The sequence below is a fragment of the Rhizoctonia solani genome, chromosome 2 (assembly GCF_016906535.1).
Source record: "Rhizoctonia solani chromosome 2, complete sequence".
Taxonomy (NCBI): domain Eukaryota; kingdom Fungi; phylum Basidiomycota; class Agaricomycetes; order Cantharellales; family Ceratobasidiaceae; genus Rhizoctonia; species Rhizoctonia solani.
The window spans coordinates 782,307-800,140 of record NC_057371.1 but is presented as its reverse complement, the minus strand read 5'-3'; the positions used below and the strand labels follow the sequence as shown (position 1 = coordinate 800,140).

Genomic DNA, 17,834 nt, shown 5'->3' with positions numbered 1-17,834 from the left:
AATGAATATAAGTACATAATTGGGGCTCATGATCATAAGTAAGTTTACTTGCCATAGTCGGGAGTTTGCACGAAATGAGCGCCTTTGAGTGTACCGTCGGGGATCAACCGGGTGCCATATCCTGCCTTGACGCACCAAGACACTACAATCTCTTCAACTTCTCCAATAGATGAGTTTTTACCATCAGAGTACGGAGGGGCCCAGAGACAAAAGTCTTCAACAGAGTTTATATAGAGATTCTGGCTGTAAGCGTGCTTCTTGGTGAGCACTACCATATAAAATCTTTATGTATGTATCCTCAACTGACCACAGTGATGTTTGACTATTCCCAGACCCGCACTGGTTTGTGCCGATCTGTCCTTCCTCCGTATGGGCAGGGACATTATTAGGAAGGTATGTCGCAGTGTATTGGGCTCTGCCAATCCCTGAAATCGCGGAGAGAGTAGTGAGCACCAACAAAGCCATAGCAGTCAAGTTGTGCCACGGAGGACAGAAAGAAGGATGACGCAAAGAGGTTAGTCAAGAGTCCTCTGCGAGTCTGACGCTGGCAAGTGATGAAGATAAGCCACTCGTGGGGATGAGATCTCATGCATTTCCTCATGTGGTTCGGTTAGAATACCTATCTAGATTAGCGGTATCATCCCGTGCTGCACACATGTCACTATTGCGTGGGTAGCCGCCCAGAAATGGGCCGCTTCGGACAAAAATAGCTCAAATTGCCCAATGTTATCTTGCCAAGCCATTCATGTTTGGTGATCGCTGACAAAGGCACATTGATGTAATCAAAAGTGGAGAGAAGCAGAGAATCCGCAAAATATGTGTGAAAGTTAACGAACGATGATACAGTATATAGTGAATGTACCCGAAAATGCAAGAAAGATAAGAAAAAAAAATAACCCCATAATATACAACATAACGCTGCCTCATTCGCCTAAATACACTCGCAGGCCGCCTCTACTCTGTGGCCCGCAGCGTCAAGAACGTGTGTGAGAAGCATCTGTCGAGGATAGTCAATAAAATATTGATAGAATATCGAATACATAACTCACTCCCATGGAATCGAATACCTTTCCACATATTTTGCCCGTACTTTCTCGGTACGAGCACATCCACACCATCTCTTCACCAAGTTCGCCATCCAGGCTGGCCAGTATAGCCGATTGATCAGAAAGCATGGTTTCGGTCTGAAGGTCATCGTGACTCAAGCGTAGGCTTGTTTGACCCTGGGATTGAGTAGCGCGCGCAGAGTCCTCAAGGGCATGCTCTCGATCTGCAACCAACAATTCCCGTCTTCGGATCTCAACTTCCCGTTCGCGTAGTAGTGTCTCCCGTCGTTCTGCTTCAGCAGCCTCTTCTTCCAGTTCTTCGATCCGCCTCTTCAGTCCATACCACTCTGCTGCACGGCGACAGAGCTCCGGCGCCTTGGAGCGAGCATACATCTCACGCTCAAGCTTGAGCTGACCCTGGAGAGTTTGAACCTCCTGTTTGTAACGGGCCATGTTCGATTCGAACCCGCTTTTCCACTGGCGAATTCCACTGCTAAGTTGAGTTTCTAGCTTCTCAACCTTGGCTTCAAGTGCTCTGTTCTCGTCGGACATCCGTTTGGCTTCGATTGATGCTCTAGTGTACTGCTCCAGGGCGAATTCACGTTGAGACTCAGCCGTCTCGTATTGGTTTCGTACCATCTCGAGCTCCTTCTCCAATCCAGATATGGTAGTCGTTCGCATCTCTATCTCTTGTGCATGTTCCTGCCGCGCTTGCTGCAAAACTTCGTTTAATCGATTGGTTGACTCCACGAAAGCAGCTGCTTCGGCCTCAATAGCCTTTTTAGCGGTTTCCAGATTGGTGAGATCAGCCAATAGAACTTGAATTCGCGTAGCTTGTTCTAAGGTTACAGATTCAGTAATTACTCGACTAAATGTAAGTCAACAATATTTGCACACCTTGGATTTGTTTCTTCATGTCTTCATTCGCATGGCGAGGAAGATTGCTTTGATCGGCCCTGCGGTCATGATGCCAACTGTCTCTATAACTTGGGCTGGATTGATGTGCCGCCACTTGCTGTTGCCGAACCGAAACTCCTTCGCTGGATCGAGAGCTTGCTCGGCTTGGCGAAAATCGCCGGGGACTAAAGTCTCCGATATCGCTTTCGGGAGATGAATGCCGAACATGTTTCTTGAAAACCTCCACACTCATTTCAGGTACCATTCCCAGCTCGTTAGACCGACTGGACATAGGAATAAATGGTGCGTTCGCATCGTCTGGTTTAGCCTCTTGAGATGGTTCAGACCGATTCATTTGAGAGAGTGGCTCGCGGTCAGTTACATCTGCTTGATCGTCCCCATTGGTTTCAACAGCCGGATTGGACGAATGGACGTGTTCCTGCTCGTGGGTAGGCACAGCTGGAGAAGGCTTCATGCTTGGATTGGTAGGCGTAAAGTTGCTGATGGTGTCATTCTGAGGCAGCGGCTGACCAGGCCGAGGTATACTCCAAGAAGAAGCCGGTTCTTCAATGGACGAATGAGTATTGTCTTGTTGTGATTGGGGAGGTTGGGAACCAGGTTGAGTAGGTATATCTGACACCGTTTGAGATGGAAGCGTCGGAGGGGTCGAAGCATGGTCCGGAGTTGCCGTAGGGAAAGAATGAGATTGCGATTGCGACTGTGAAGATGTATCCAGAATCCCAGGAAGAAGTTTTGATATAACCTCCCGGGCAGTTGGATGATCAACAGCAGTACGAGAATAGGGAGCTGGTATCTGCGCAAAGGACGAGTCTGTCGATGTTTGGGTGATGCGCACCGATTCTTCTGTATAATGCACCTGGCTAACGTCATTCACGGTCATGTTCAACGGGTCGAGCGTGCTGTCGCCGAAGGTGGCCATTGAATCTTCCTCTTCATCCTCCTCTTCATCCTCTTCTTCATACTCGTCTTTGTCGCCGCCCTCGTCCTCTTCGCCTTCTTCTTGTTCTCTCTTTTGTTCATTTGATTCGAAACCTTCCGAGGCGTCGGAGGAGAGGAGCATGTCCACCTCCGTCGCATGAGCCATTGATGCGTCTGGTCAGTTGCTTCATATGACATTTCAGGGACAGACAGCGATCCAATATCTTGCACCTCATCCACGTTGTCAGTATTTTCGGGTGAATCGGGCAAACCATCCTGTTGAGTCTCGAGAAATGAGGATTGTTGAGGACTTTGAGATCGCCTACTGGTATCTGGTGCGAGAGATGGGCCATCATCGCCCAATGAAGGCGAACTACGAGTCGAGCCCTGGTCGGTTTTATTAGTCTCGTTCTCTCGTTCCTCTTGTTGGTCGTCTCCTTGAACCTCTCCTGAGTCGTCGTCGTCGTCGTCCTCTTTGCCATCCTCTTCGTCTGGCTCTTTTGGAACCAGTTCGAGATTCTTAACCTCGGCCTCACTCTCGTCAACTTCGCCCACTTCCTTGTTTTCACAATTGTCATCCTTGTTTTCCCCTTCCTCGGTTCCGTCCTCGGAGTCAGATACATGCGTAATTTTGGAGGAATCACTGTTGGACTGAGACTGAGATTGAGGTTGGGGTTGTGGCTTAGACCTCTCAGGGTCAGCGGGTGTTGACTATAGTGTTGAATAAGGGTAAGCCTAAATGACTCTCAATAAAATAAAAGGAAAAATAAGTGCACCTGTGTAGGTTTCTGCCCTGAAGTCTTATCTTCAGACTCGATACTTGAGGTGATACGATTCGGGTCGGCCATCCTATCGTCAAGCACATTAAGCGCATAATCGTCTTGGTATTCGTCAACGTCGTCTACTCCATCCACGCGGAACGACACGCTCTTAGCTAAACTTGGTCTAGCACTTGAGCCAGCCGTTGACTTGGCTAGACTTGATCTCTTGGGGGCATCAGGAGAGGGGTCGGATGGTATGAGAGCAGTAGAGGGGGTAGGGACCGGAACGGGCTCAGGAGCAGGGGCATGACGTGGTGAGGTAGAACGCGGCGCTTTACCCTCGAGAAGGGCGGGAGCCTTTGCCTCTGAGGGAGTCGACGGGCCAACAATCGACGTCCTACCCGCACTCCTGCGACTGCTGTTTGCAATACTGCTCGTCCTGGACTTGGAGCCACTTCGCCGGCGTAGTGCATCATCCTTTTCAACAAGCAAGGGCCAATATGGATAATCCTCAGGAGGTCCAGGTGGCCCCTGCAGCGCTTGCCTCCTGATATCTCTTTGGGTTGAAGGCTTGCTACGAGGAGGTAGAACGCGGGTACGAGCGGCGGACGTTGGATGTGGTCGTTCATGGGGAACGCTAGATGCGCGTAAATGCTTGTCTGAAGTATTTCGGGTAGCGTTCCTAGTTCGAGGCTTGAGTGTGGGTTCAGATTTAGCTTTAAGAGGGCTGATCCTGCCATCTGCTCCGCGCTTTGGAGGAGGCGAGTATTCATCATCTTCTGTTTCGGTATCGGTATCATTGACGTCTTTGTCTCCATCCTCGTCTTTATCTTCACGGCTGGCCTTTGTTCGGCGCTTGATAGGCTCGGGATTTATTGGGCCACGAGATGACTCGCCCTCCTTGTGCGCTTGAACATAAGGTCCGGTGAGCTTTGGAAACTCGGCGTTCTTGACGACCTTGGGCTTTCGTTCCTTGTATGTCACTGGCCCGAACCGCTGGACGAATTTTAGCTCTTAGCACGAGCTTTCAGCTTAAACATACTCACCTTTTTGGGGAACATCTCGCCCACACCACCGTCATCGTTATCGAAGGGCGAAGCAGGTAGTGGTGAAAGAGGACCGCCAAGTTTCATCTTTTTGACGGGGGATATTGGATCTTCCCTGGAGTCCGAGTCACGTCGGCGTTTGGTGCGCCTGGGAGCAGGAAGTTCAATACAGAATAATGTTTCGCGGCGAGAAGTGGCAGACGTTTTAGGTAGTGGTGCAGGGGACCTCGAGCGGGCAGAGGTAGAGGCATCAGTCCCCCGTGATGATATGCTCTTTCGAGATACCTGACGAGGCTTTGACACAGAAGCTACATAAAGGATATTCAATTCATCCAAGTCCAAATGAATGAACCGACTCACAAACTCTCTTCGGTGGCATGGCTCTTGCCTTTTGATTCATTCGTGCCTTTTCCCTTTTCCAATCCTCAATCAAGTCGTCCGTGCAATCCGTTTTCGGGACCCAATCTGGCTTCCATTTCTCCCCAGTTACAGGATCGATTCCCTCCCACTGGACCAGATATTTTCTCCCCTTTTCAGCTAAAATCCGTTCCACATTGTAAAGGTTTTCTTCGTCGTCAGATTGGGACTGGAACTGAGTTTCGTACCCAGCTGGAAATTGGCTCATGGCGCATGTGGTTGAGTGGAACAGGCGCCGTCAACACGTATTCACGTGATCGTGGCACAAGATGAATAACAAGTGCGAAATCGGGGATCTAAATTGATTTGTTTTATACGCTGGCGATCCAGGCCAAAAATAGGGCACAGTATGTAAAGTTATATCGAAAGTGAACTGACTGGATTACTTTTACAGTAGATCACGATTGGTAATGACAGATGTCATAGGACCAAAAACACGGGTTCCGTTTGAAGTATACAAACCACCCTTGTTAAGGAGTGCTCCACTGGTTGTTGCACCTCTCGCTAAGCTACAAGCCACGAGTTATCTAGCCAAGGACCAAATACTCACAAAGGAGAAACTGATCAGCCGGTCCCTGATCATCCCGATCATATCCGACCAGATAAGATTAGATCCTTTCCTTTCCTCCAGCTATCCTCGCCAACCTCTCCAGTCACCGCAATTATAATATTACGTGTCTCAATAGATCTCCAATACCCCGCTACAAGACTCTTCTACACAGCCTGTAGAATTCTTCATCTTGAGGCATTTACCCAGTCGCGTCTAGCGTTATTCTCTCGAGCGCTTGACAAGCTTAAGGTCCTCAAAAAAGACCGCATCCCACTCTGGCCGTTTGTGCATCCAACGTACAATGAGGCCCGCATCCCGCCCAACTCCCCTCCTCGCGTTTACATCACTCGGACGACGCTCTCTTTCCTCTTCCCAAATACTCGGAATGCCCCACTCAGCACCGTCCAAAACACACCTACACCAACCCATCCCAGACTCTCATTTCCCCCAGGGATACATAGTCTCCTCGACCCATGCAGGCGTGAAAAAGAAAGCAGGCGTACTAGATCTGGGTATCCTCCTCTCGACCACCCCCCAGACGAGCGGAGCAGCATGTTTCACACGAAACGCATTCAAAGCGGCTCCTGTTCAAGTCTCGACAGAGGTACTGAAAAACAGCGAAGGCAGGGTCCGGTCGTTGGTCGTCAACTCGGGATGCGCCAATGCCGTCACGGGCGCTAAAGGTCTCAAGGATGCCTGGGCTATGGCAGCTTCAACAGACGCACTCGGCCGTGAACTCACCCAGTCTGGAGGGGGCTACGAAACGCTGGTCATGTCTACTGGTGTCATCGGCCAGCACCTTCCAATCGAAAAGATCACCAACGCATTGGGCGGAGAGGGGATCAAATCGAATTTAGGCTTGTCGTTTGGACATTGGGAGGGGTTAGCTAGGGCATTTATGACCACTGATACGTTTCCAAAGTTGAGGGCTAGGAAATTCAGCGTTAGAGGTAAAGAGGTGAAGATTGCAGGAATCGACAAGGGGGCAGGGATGATTCATCCGAACATGGGCCCGCCTGGTATGCCCTTGTTTCCTTATGGTAGATGTATGCACCTCACAGGCTTCGCCAGGTCTCCCACATGCAACGTTGCTGGGAGTTATAGCAACTGACGCAGGAGTAACGCCCCGTTCGCTTCAATCCGCATTGACATACGCCGTAGATCGATCGTTCAATTCGATTTCGGTAGATGGGGACATGTCCACAAACGATACGGTCATCGCATTTGCAAACGGGGCCGCATTCGGTGACAGTACGTTCCTGGATCACTCCCACAGAATTCTGCTCACAAAGAAACAGACGAACCTGAAATCGACGAAGCGACCCATCCGGAAGAGTACCTCCAATTCCGAGACGAGCTTACCTCGTTCGCGACCGAACTCGCCTCGCTTGTCGTACGGGATGGAGAGGGCGCGACCAAGTTTGTTACCGTCACGGTCGAGGTAATCAATTTCATTTATATGAATGATTGATGCTCACAAACACAGGGAGCTCCAAGTTACGAAGATGCACACAAGGTGGCATCCACAATTTCTACCTCTGCGCTGGTCAAATGTGCACTGTACGGTGAAGATGCCAAGTCAGTTCCCATACTTTCATTCTCCACCTAGACTATCACTCATGCGTGTTATAGCTGGGGCCGCATCCTCTGCGCCGTAGGATACACGTCCCTGCCCTCGGGAACAGCATCGACCCAACCCGAGTCTCCGTCTCGTTCGTTCCAGATGAAGGATCCCGGACCGACCCCGCTCAAACTACTCACAAACGGCGAACCAGAACCTGCCAACGAAGAACGCGCGAGCGAAATTCTCAAGCGCGAGGATCTGGAGATTCGTGTTCAGCTTGGATTGGGGAAGGAGAGCGCGAACTATTACACGTGCGATTTCAGCCATGTGAGTTTTGTCCTATTGCTTGACAGGGTAGGGGCGATACTGATAGGGTTGGTAGGAATACGTGACAATCAACGGAGACTACCGTAGTTAGTTATGTTACAGTAAATTCTTTGATAGCGAGTGTTTAAACTAGACAAATATAGCGTCTGTAACATGTATACAAAATCGTAAGCATCAGCACGTCAATCTCGTTGGTTCCAAAGCAGCGACCCGATCTCCCACATGGCAGGATAGTAGGCCAAGGGGCCGATCTCAGTCCCAGACAAGGCTCCCCTTTTCGTTGACGCTGGCAGTCATCCCTCCGCTCGCTTTACCCTTGCCTGAAGCGGGCTTGGCATAGGCCTCAGCGATCCGCTCGCGCTCGAGTGCGCGTTTGTGTGCTTGGAGTTTGGCAACTCGGTCTTCTTCGGCATCAGCCTTGGCTGCCTTGGTTGCATCGCGCTTGGCAGCATTTTGGCGTTGTTTTTTGGTTAGTGCAGAGGGGTCTACGAATTAGAGTTAAACACGATAAACAAGTCGAATAGGGCATGGCGTACCAGAGGATGATTTAGCCTGGCTAGACGCTTGCGTAACAGTTTGGCTACGTTTGGGTTCTATGCCGAGTCAAGCGAATGGCAAACGGGGCTAACTAGGGACATACTGCGGCTTTTAACGACACCCCACCCGCCCTCGTCGGTCTCGTCATCGTCCATGGAAACGACCTTGTTCTCGTCCGCATCTTCATAGTCGCCCCATGAATATCCCGGCGCAGGCTGAGGTTCCCCTTCGGATTTGACGCGCATTACGCGCGCAACCTCAGGGTACTGGGGCGTTTCAAGCATACTACCCACAAAAAATCAGCATAAAACTCGAATTAAAGCCAAGTAACGCTCACTCTTCAACACCTGTCTTACGCCCGGCAGGAAGCAATCGTTCGGCCAGTGTGGGCTGCTTGACTTGTTCCTCGGCCTCGTCTTCGGTGCCGGTGACCGACGTGGTGAGTCCATCGCTGAGCACAGCCCCTGACTTGCCTCCTCTCTTCCTTGTCTCTACGCGTGTCCATGCTCCGTCGTTGGCACTCGACGATTCGTAAGCACTCGCACTCGGCTGGGTCTGAGCCTGGGCCAACGTCGTTTCGATACTCGACACCGGTGCCTTGCTCTTCTTCTTCTTCTTTTTCGACGCTGTTGAGCTCGATGGCGGAACCTCGGGCTTGGGCGTCACTTCCTTTTCTTTCTGTTGCGGTAGTGGTTGTGATTGCTGTGGCTGTGGTGGCTGTGGTTTGAGCGGAATAGGCTCTTCGGCGGCGGTGTCTTCGCCTGATGTCGCTCGTACAATGTTCCCAGGCAACGACTTTTTCTTGTTCTTTTTGCCTGATTTTTTCGAGGTGGATGTGGCCTTTGTGCTTGTTTGCTCTTGGTCTGGTTCGACCGTGCCGTCCGCCGAGGGTTTGGGCGCACCAAAGTAGAATGCGGCGCCGACAGCGACCTGGCAAATGAACCCATCAGCGGCCGAAACAAACGTAAGCTTGTCGGACTTACGGTGACAGCCGCAACAGCAATTTCAGTAACACTAGACTCGAGCATAACGATTCGCAAAGTAAACGACAAGCCAAAGGGGGGTGGACGTGGACGAGTGCAAACGAATTACTCCAGATTAGGTAATCTTAGGGGCCGAGCTTGGGATGAATGAAATGCAAACGGGTCTCGATTGAATAAATTAATGAGCAAGGATGTTACATGGGGTGTCTATGCGATCAACTCCATATCTGGTGCAGCGGCGGTGGCGTCGGTATTAGGTCGTTTACGGACTTCTCTCCCGAGTCCACCGGCCCTTTCCGCCTCTTCGATCGTATACGCTGGTTCTTTAAGTTGTTTACATCGTCGTTTGTGGACCTGTAGACACATTAATCGTGTACCGAGATAGACAAGTATAACTTACCTTGCTCTTCCAGTGAGACCTCAGTGCAGCATCCGTTTCATAGTACTTGGCGCACTCGACACAATAGTGCTGTGCCAGCCCAGGCTTTTCCACATCGATCGGCTGCGCTTCCAGTTTGGCACGGACAGCAGGGTCAAGATCGTGCAGCTGAATCTGGTCCAAATCTCTTGTCCGAGCCTATATTCCAGAACATATTCATTCCATGCTCTATGTAAGGCCAAACCTGCAAACCACCCTTGTCCGACTCGCACGGTGCACATCCCTTGTGCCTTGTGCACCCTCGACCTTCTTAATCGTCCCATTGCCAGCTGTACCGCATTAGCCTTTGGCAAGCACAAGTTGGAGAAAACTCACATAATATAGATCGTCGCTCAAGTCCAAAATTATTACCCCACCCGAGACCCTGACGAAATCACTCACTCCGTCGGATCAAAATTTGCGTCCGACACACCGACACAACGCGACCGACCGACTCGATTCAAGTCGACTTGTAAAATATGCCGAGCACTCGGTGAGTGTTTATATTTCGGGCTCATAAACTATGCTAGAGCACGAAATGTCAATGCTGGATGGATAAACGGACTGGGAATATGGATCAAAAGTGGATTGGGCTCCGGCTATGTGGATGGATGGACGGGACGAAATGCTAATTGGGGTTTACTTGCAGTCTGTACACCAAGGGCCGTATTCTGGGACACAAGCGCGGCAAGCGCAACACCCGTCCCAACACCTCGCTCATCCAGATCGAGGGTGTCTCGAACAAGGACGAGGCTCAATTCTATCTCGGCAAGGTACGTCGAGTCATATCCCATCCCGTAGCCCCTTGCTCACTGGACGGGCTTAGCGACTTGCATATGTCTACAAGGCAAAGCGGGAAATCAAGGGGTCTAAGATTAGGGTTATCTGGGGGTGAGTGTCTTTTTCTTTTTCTTTGCTTGTTTTGGCGCCGAGGCTGATGGAATTATAGTCGTGTAACTCGCCCACATGGTAACTCGGGTGTTGTAAAGAGCAAATTCCGATCCAACATTCCTCCTCATGCATTTGGCGCGAGTGTCCGAGTGGTGCGTCCTTTATAGTCTAGTACGATTCATGGCACGCTAACAGCCAATTGCAGATGCTCTACCCCTCCTCGATTTGATTCCACTGTATCACCCTACCCACTGCTTTATGCCATCATGTTATATGCACGGTTTTCCCAAAATGATTGGTTCAATTCGATGAGACTTGGTGATGTGAATATGCGGGTGTCTTTGTCATCGAGGTGTGTACGAGTTGAATGCCATTCGGCCCGGATTTCACGGGCTTTTGGCCGTTGTGCGTCATTCGGAATTACGAGGGTGTATATCCACGTTGACGAAGATGCGTGTTGTGACCTTTTGGCCCGATCAGGTCGGTTGCTACTCTCTGTTGATGATCGAGTTCGAAACCGGGAAGCATGGAGACAAGAGACCAAGTTGGATAAAACTGTGTCGAATCGAGTAGGGTGAATTGAACTCGAAGCACGCAGGCTGACCCATGATAATAAGCCGCCGGCACATGATCTTCCGACCCGGTCATGCTCTCAGACACTCTATCTCACCGTGGTTGTACGGGCCGGGTTGATATGGGTCAGAGTTCAACTCGTGTATTTCATCGGCTGTCTAGCGATCAGACAACCGTCCATGCATAAAGACTAAGCACTATGAAGAAAGTTAAATGGCTGGTGGCGCAAATAAACGCTGTTGCCACTAGTCCACGTGCGGAGCACCGGCTATAGATGTGTCGTGCCACATACGTACATCCCCCTCTCCTATTCAGGATTTACCGGCGCACGGCAGACACACTCTCTGTTTACGCATGGAAAAAATTGAAAAATTCGGCAGCCGCCATAACAGAGCCAATCGCAACCAACCCTCACAATCATGACATGCAGCAACCTGGTGCCCTATACCGCCCCTGGGGGGGCAAATCGGTATGAAACATCCCGCAAAACAGGTCCCGCTCAACTACGCCACCGTCGGGTGAAACCAGTCACGTGGCGGTTTCATCTTGGGCCAAGGTACAGCCACCTCCTGGAACACGGAATTGGGTTTAATGAAATATGTAGATTTTAGGACTAATTAGGTATTTGACCGCAAGGGTTGGGATGCGTGTTTCTTAGGAAGGTGGTGAGATTGTATCCCTGAATGCGAATCTTTTTTAATCCCTGTGAATGGGGATGGAAAAGGTGAAGTTTTAGTCCAGGATGATGTAGACAGGCGTGTACATGTGAAGGTGCCGATGGAGGAAAAGTGGATATCCAAACCTTGTGTTTTAGTAGGTGCAGGTGTAGGTGCATGCGCTGGTGATCGAGCCTTCAGCCCCCGCGAAATTGACACGCGAAATCAGCGACAACGAGCAATGGGGTAATGATCAGCCGCGCTGATATGTTTGCCCAATTACAAGGTTCGGTAAATTGGCCGAAATGAATGGCGGTGGGTGGGTGATTGTGTCGGTCGGAGAATCCGCGGCACAAGAGCAGAGAGGAACGAGTTGAGGGGGGGTCACTGCAAATGATTCACATGGACGGGCGACCATAGGTCCGGCGAACATCGGAGGAAAATAGAACTGGTGTGGGATGAGAACAGCACTTGGAGAACACTGTACTTTGTAGGAAGCCAGCGCTTGTGGTTAATGTCGGGCGCCATAGGAACCTGGAGTAGTGGAGAACGACCCTGATGGGCCCTGATGTGATATTGCTGATATACGGGCCCAGTGGTTGGATTTGGGATTCCCAGACCCGGCCTTTGCGCAGGCGCACATTCTTACCGAGTTAAATACGTGGTATTCACATTTAGTCGTTCGTTTAACACGCTCCTGTCCTTGCTCTTCACTTTTCTTCCGTTTCGGTTACTTGTTTGATTTTTTTTTTAAAGCGCTGCGTGGTGACTGTGTATTTGAAACCTTGTAGCGAGGGTGGTCGAGGTGCACACGACTTTTGATATCATCGGCTTGTTTTCACCTATAAGCGATGCCTCTTTCGCGTGAGCCCCACGACGAGCCGCGATCCAACATGCGTGAGTAGCGTCATTGGGATGAGTCAATTAAGCTAACTTGGCTCTAATTAGAACTATCAGCTCCAAGTTGGACCTCTTCGTCCTTTACCACATCCCCACGCCGACCGTTTGCCATGACCGAAACGCCGTCCTCGCCCTCGAGCTCGACCGCCTCGCAAAAATTCGAAGTGAAAAGGCTTTTATCCCGTCCTGCCGATCCGTGTGGCTCTCGTCCGCTTACTCTAGTCTCCCATCCACCGACACCCGAACCCACTACTAGCACGTGAAGCGCTCAAATAGTCTTGGACGAGGATTTCTCAAGCGCCGGCCGAGCAAGACCCAGGACGATGCGAGCACACCCAAGGCCCGCCAGATGCCCCTCGACGGGCCCATTCCGTCCGCTCCGTCGTTTACTCTTGCCGATCCAGCTGCGACTACGCCAGCATCCGCCTATGCCCGTGCCTATGCCCAACGCACCCAAATGGCATACCAAGTCGATGTCGCCGATCGGGAACACCGGCCAACCGGGGCCCGGTCCAAGTCCCGCCCCCGTGCACCCTCAGAACCTGCCCAACAAGCCCAAGGCCAGTCTCGCAATCCATTTGAATCACCGTCCGGGCGAGTAGTCGCTGTAGGAGACTCTCCTCCGCTCGCTCTCGCGGTGCAGGCCCTACATCATCACCGGCATCATCATCATCTCCCAAGCCCGAGCCTTCCCTAGCCCGTGGTCTGAGCCGTAAAGTTTCGGCCCGTTTCAGGCGCCGCAAAAACTCCAACCCGGGCGCCGGGATCATGAGCGACGGCGAAACCGATCTCCCCCTCTACACCCCCGATCGAGAGAAAACGACTCCCACATGATGATGGAAGGAATGGGAAGCAGGAAGGAACGATTGGTCACGCGAAAAAGAACGCGTTGGCCTGCGCGGCATTGGTTTCACACTCGCCCCTCCCTCGGTTCACATACGCGGTCTCCTGTCTTGTCCGTCGTTCAGTCTACTACGAGTTCCCCTCGGCTTTTGGATCAGGATGCCATGATGCGTGTGCCCCGCACAAACCAGAGGCGTCTGTCTCGCCATCTTTCGATTGAAGACTTTCGGGGGCTTGTTCGCCCTGAACAGGAGGCGGTCACCAAGCTGGACATCTGGGAGCCTAAGAACACAGGGTCTAAGAATACCGAGTCTAGGCCCGAGGCAGAAAAATCGAGCGACAGAGACGGGCGGATAGTGTGAGTCGCAAGGAGAGGACCAGACGGGATCTGGCAGCGGTGCAGGAGAAGGAACGGGAGAGGCAGAGAGCAGCTACGGTTTCCAAGTTTGCTGGCCAGGACCCTCCGATGGCTCGCACAGAATCCCAGCCTCCGTTGTTCAGAAAAGACGACCTGCACACCATATACAAAGAGTCATCCCCACCCCTTCTCTCAAATGCGACTCGTCATCCAGACGTAGTACCATGGTCCGTAGCGATTCCATGCCTAGCGAGTGTCCCAGACCTACAGCCATCACCAACGATGCACGCAGGGAGAACAAAATTTGGCGCTTGGTCAAGAAGATGTCGACCGGAACGTTGAAGGAGAAAAAGAGCCACCAAGTAAGTTTCCTTGTATTTTCTACTCGTCCAAGCTCTGATTCCGAACCGCCACAGGCTGAAAAGGCGCCCCCGGTTCCTCCTCTGCCTACCAGTCGTCGTAGCTCCGTATATGACTATGGCGAAGAAGTTCGGCCTGACCTTGCGCGATTCGCAACTCGCGAGCCGAGCAGTACGGCCAACAGTATTCATTCTGGGCCGAGCAGTTTGAGTGGGCATGGCACCGTTAGTGTCCCGACTCAGCCCAGCCCTCTCGGAACCGTTCTGCATCTGGCGGGAGGCCATCGTTGAGCCATGAATGGCGTCCGTCGATGACCAACGACTCGGCCCCGAGCTCGTCTCCCAAGTCTTCATTTGGCAAGACCCAGAGTCCGAGGACCAGCATGTCATCGTACATTGATCTGGGAGAAGAGATCCCTCCTCTCCGTTGGGAAACACATCGTCTCTCCCGGAGAACTCGCCCAACAGTACATACCGCGGGACCGCGAACCATTAGTACCGAGCAACACCCACAACGCGGAGTCGGAGCGTCCCCCAGTCTCCCGCCTCCCAAACGACCCCGCACGGCACAAAAATCACGAGACAAGGTCGGATCCAGCATCACACCTCTCTCGAGCCCTGCATTGTCCAACGCACCGACGAAACCTAAACCGAACGTGCTTCGACGACCGACCCGGTTAAACGACGACGACTGACGATCCCGACCCTTTCTCCTCGACCCGTATCCGCCGCCCCCGCCGCCCCGTCTCCGAGATCCCCACGCTCGGCATCGATGGGCATGCCTTCCCCACGACCGCGTCCCCAGACCCAAGCTCAAGCCCGGGATTGGAACCGGGACCAGGACCGGGACCAAACACAGCTCCCGCCTCGTCCGCGCTCAAACTCGCTCGGGACCCTCTTCACGTTCAGAGAGCTCGACGACTCGCGCTCCAAGTCGAAACTGACCGAACAAGAAAAAGTCGCCAAGTTTGAGCAGCTGCTTGAAGCGAGCGACAAGGCGGGCGGGACTCTGCATGCGCGGTTGAACGACCGGGCGTTGTTGTCGGATACGATTGCGTTTGATGGGGCGAGCGTTGTGAGTGAGATGATTTGATCCCTTTTTTGTTTGGTTTGTTTGGTTTGTTCGTTCGTTTTATGCTGGCATCTGGATCTATCTTTTTTTATATATTTAGAGCACTGGACGTGCTTGTTTTCTTTATGTGTATATCTTGGGTTTCGGGTATACCCATGCATACCTATCTTGTAGCCCTCTTGGCGGCTTTAATTATATATCCCCTCTTGCTTTTTTCATGGATGCATGTTTCTCTCTTGCATGTCTCTCTTCGCATATACATTCCCTAATCTCACCTCCGGACTATCTGGACAGTCGCTCTTTTTTCTCGCATGCTCGATTTCCTCTCTTCTCATACTCACATCATGATGCACTCTTTTGTTGTATATCTTCTTTCTTTTTCGTATACGATGTACACCACCAGAGTGAAAACGTTCAATGAAAATAGAACCCTTTTTTAAAAAGATGGTCTTGTAAACCGGTTATTTCACCATCTGCCGGTCTCAAATATGCGTGCCCTCATCAAGATCAATCCAATCAACGAGAACGATAAATTACATCAAGTATTACCAGGAACATCAGAATGCTGAGATTCAAGTGGGTTCAGGTCGGAGTTGTGGGAAGATGGGATAGGTCGAGGAGGTGTTTGAGACCAAGTTCCTGTTGGACGCCCTCGGGGATAAGCCCCGCTTCCTCCGTGGTGCACGTACCCAGAGCTGTAGTTTGACTCCCCTCGCCCCCGTCCTCGACCCCAGCCCCGGCACGGTACCCGTATCCTCTATGTGAATCCGTCGATGACGACCCTTGAACCCGCCAGTTGCCGAGCTCAAATCCTGTTGTGGGCCTTGAGAGTTGGACCCCATGATGATGATGGCGATGCCGGATGATGGAGCGCCAGCCGTGAGAGCCAGACCCACGAGAAGAGAAATAGCCTCGCCTGCCGCGGTCTTGCGAGCTCCTAGAAGCCTGTGGTAATGCATCTGGGAAAGGGGCATAGGGACTCTCTCGGATGGCCGCTAAAATGTTTTCCAGCTCTTCGCGCGTATAGTCTGGATTCTCTCTAGGCGCGATACGGTATACTCGGTTGAACCCTTCGTTGGCGCTGATGGGAACGAACTGGTAGCTGAATCGAGATAGGACTGTATGCCGGCGTCAGTCACGGTGTTGGATTGGATTTGGATTCGGGCTACATGCCTTCAACTGCTTTCTCCGGCGTCTTGAGTGTCGGGTGGTCCTTGCCTGTTTAGGAGAATGTAAATACCAACGTTGCTTCGTTTGGATATGACGAACATATCACGGACGTTCGATTAGCCTCGCGTGACAGGTCTTATTGCCATAGCATTCATATCAGTTCCAACGGCCCTTCGCGTGTTATTAGAGTAGCAGACACCTACATCAAACGGCGTATCCATCGTGATTCCCCATATTTCAATGTTCGAATGTTGACGCGCAATATCGATCCAGGTTCGACGTTGGCTATACCACAATCACGACGTCGATGTAAATATGTATACAACAAACTGAAATGGATCTCCCAAGCCAGCTAAACTCTCACCCTGGGTCGAAATTGGTTCGGTCTACGCAAACAGATAGACCCTGTGAGAGAGCGGCGTGAACTTCTCGTTCGACGTCTTCGCGTCTTCCGAGCTCGTCTTGGTTACATCGACGAACTTCGGGGAATTCGCGCTGGAGAGCGGTAGCGAATGTTGACTTGAGGAAATAAGGATGACGTTATTCAAAAAAAGCCAATTTGGGGTGCATACTTTCCCTGAACCAACTAGCCCGCAAAGAACGATGAGTATGTTCGAGTTGGTACTGTTTGATGGATCCATCTTGGTCGTGGCGTAAAGCTGAATCAGAGGAATTTCAAAGAGGACACTATTTCACACAATTGTTTACGGGTGAGATACCTCACGCAAGTAATACATAAATTATTATTCGTACACATCTGAAACATGTGTGGGATACGTCGGACAGAGACTTCAGCCATCGCGTTCCCGAACCAAATACTCTGGGTAGAAATGGCCTATAGATGGATATTTGAAATATACTATACACGACCTCGTGCATGATCAATACATCCAAATAACTTGCCATACCCCAGGGGGCTTTGTTTCTGGGTTTGTCGATTTCCATCACCCTTTCTCCAAGCCACTCCCTCTCAAACTATACAACTCTTGAAGCTGATACCTTATCATCCTCTTGTGTAATAGCTGGTTAGTGAGCTTGTTCTACAATGAGTTTCTCAAATCACCCTTGGGGTCTTGAGCTCGTCGATTACCTCGAGTTGACCGAAAGCTACATTCCTGCTCGCACACCGAGCTACGAGCAAGTGCTCGAGTCATACTTGCTGTTTCATGATGGGGACCTCAAACCCGAACTAACGTGCAATGTACTTGAAGATGTGCTTCTGTTATTAAACTATCCCGAAGCTATATTAAGGTGGACGACAAACCCTGAGATATGGTACAATAGGATTATCTCTCCAGTGTTAATTATAATACACGCCTACACCATAGATAATGAGGTAAGCTTCTTGAACTTGCTATCCGTGAGAGGGGCCGCATAGATTCACAAAGGACAAATAGGTATTTGATCATTATTTTGGTGTCTTGTGCATTCAATTGCTGGTCATGGGGATCCAAATAGACGTATTGGCCAGAGAGCATATTTAGAGGAAACGATTATCCTTGGACTTCCGGAAGACCCTGGGGCCGA

General features: G+C 51.1%; 8 protein-coding genes across 8 annotated transcripts; 4 read left to right on the top strand and 4 right to left on the bottom strand.

The window, feature by feature from the left end:
• Positions 1-44: 44 nt before the first annotated feature.
• RhiXN_04859 (uncharacterized protein) lies at positions 45-5,314 on the bottom strand (the record flags this gene model as incomplete). Its single annotated transcript, XM_043324675.1, has 9 exons — positions 45-243; positions 308-425; positions 940-997; positions 1,050-1,885; positions 1,944-3,030; positions 3,114-3,593; positions 3,659-4,639; positions 4,690-4,997; positions 5,050-5,314. 9 exons carry the CDS (start codon positions 5,312-5,314, stop codon positions 45-47), a joined length of 4,332 nt encoding a protein of 1,443 aa, XP_043177094.1.
• Positions 5,315-5,957: 643 nt separating this feature from the next.
• Positions 5,958-7,638, top strand: RhiXN_04858 (glutamate N-acetyltransferase; the record flags this gene model as incomplete). The annotated part of the gene is made up of 6 exons (XM_043324674.1): positions 5,958-6,675; positions 6,728-6,907; positions 6,955-7,097; positions 7,143-7,234; positions 7,289-7,547; positions 7,603-7,638. The coding sequence occupies 6 exons, from the start codon at positions 5,958-5,960 to the stop codon at positions 7,636-7,638; spliced, it is 1,428 nt and encodes a 475-aa protein (XP_043177093.1).
• A 161-nt stretch (positions 7,639-7,799) lies between these two features.
• RhiXN_04857 (uncharacterized protein) lies at positions 7,800-9,112 on the bottom strand (the record flags this gene model as incomplete). The annotated part of the gene is made up of 5 exons (XM_043324673.1): positions 7,800-8,032; positions 8,084-8,140; positions 8,188-8,369; positions 8,422-9,014; positions 9,068-9,112. The coding sequence occupies 5 exons, from the start codon at positions 9,110-9,112 to the stop codon at positions 7,800-7,802; spliced, it is 1,110 nt and encodes a 369-aa protein (XP_043177092.1).
• A 162-nt stretch (positions 9,113-9,274) lies between these two features.
• RhiXN_04856 (Zinc-finger double-stranded RNA-binding domain-containing protein) lies at positions 9,275-9,769 on the bottom strand (the record flags this gene model as incomplete). Its single annotated transcript, XM_043324672.1, has 3 exons — positions 9,275-9,421; positions 9,468-9,644; positions 9,719-9,769. The coding sequence occupies 3 exons, from the start codon at positions 9,767-9,769 to the stop codon at positions 9,275-9,277; spliced, it is 375 nt and encodes a 124-aa protein (XP_043177091.1).
• A 195-nt stretch (positions 9,770-9,964) lies between these two features.
• Positions 9,965-10,605, top strand: RhiXN_04855 (ribosomal protein L35Ae; the record flags this gene model as incomplete). Its single annotated transcript, XM_043324671.1, has 5 exons — positions 9,965-9,978; positions 10,135-10,258; positions 10,312-10,376; positions 10,435-10,528; positions 10,582-10,605. 5 exons carry the CDS (start codon positions 9,965-9,967, stop codon positions 10,603-10,605), a joined length of 321 nt encoding a protein of 106 aa, XP_043177090.1.
• Positions 10,606-12,456: 1,851 nt separating this feature from the next.
• RhiXN_04854 (Zinc finger, CCHC-type) lies at positions 12,457-14,760 on the top strand (the record flags this gene model as incomplete). The annotated part of the gene is made up of 7 exons (XM_043324670.1): positions 12,457-12,502; positions 12,554-12,764; positions 12,815-13,142; positions 13,240-13,706; positions 13,744-14,068; positions 14,123-14,237; positions 14,309-14,760. The coding sequence occupies 7 exons, from the start codon at positions 12,457-12,459 to the stop codon at positions 14,758-14,760; spliced, it is 1,944 nt and encodes a 647-aa protein (XP_043177089.1).
• Positions 14,761-14,837: 77 nt separating this feature from the next.
• Positions 14,838-15,158, top strand: RhiXN_04853 (uncharacterized protein; the record flags this gene model as incomplete). The annotated part of the gene is made up of 1 exon (XM_043324669.1): positions 14,838-15,158. The coding sequence occupies one exon, from the start codon at positions 14,838-14,840 to the stop codon at positions 15,156-15,158; it is 321 nt and encodes a 106-aa protein (XP_043177088.1).
• Positions 15,159-15,719: 561 nt separating this feature from the next.
• On the bottom strand, positions 15,720-16,948 carry RhiXN_04852 (AAA domain protein; the record flags this gene model as incomplete). The annotated part of the gene is made up of 6 exons (XM_043324668.1): positions 15,720-16,239; positions 16,307-16,355; positions 16,407-16,428; positions 16,511-16,592; positions 16,672-16,826; positions 16,880-16,948. 6 exons carry the CDS (start codon positions 16,946-16,948, stop codon positions 15,720-15,722), a joined length of 897 nt encoding a protein of 298 aa, XP_043177087.1.
• Positions 16,949-17,834: the final 886 nt, after the last annotated feature.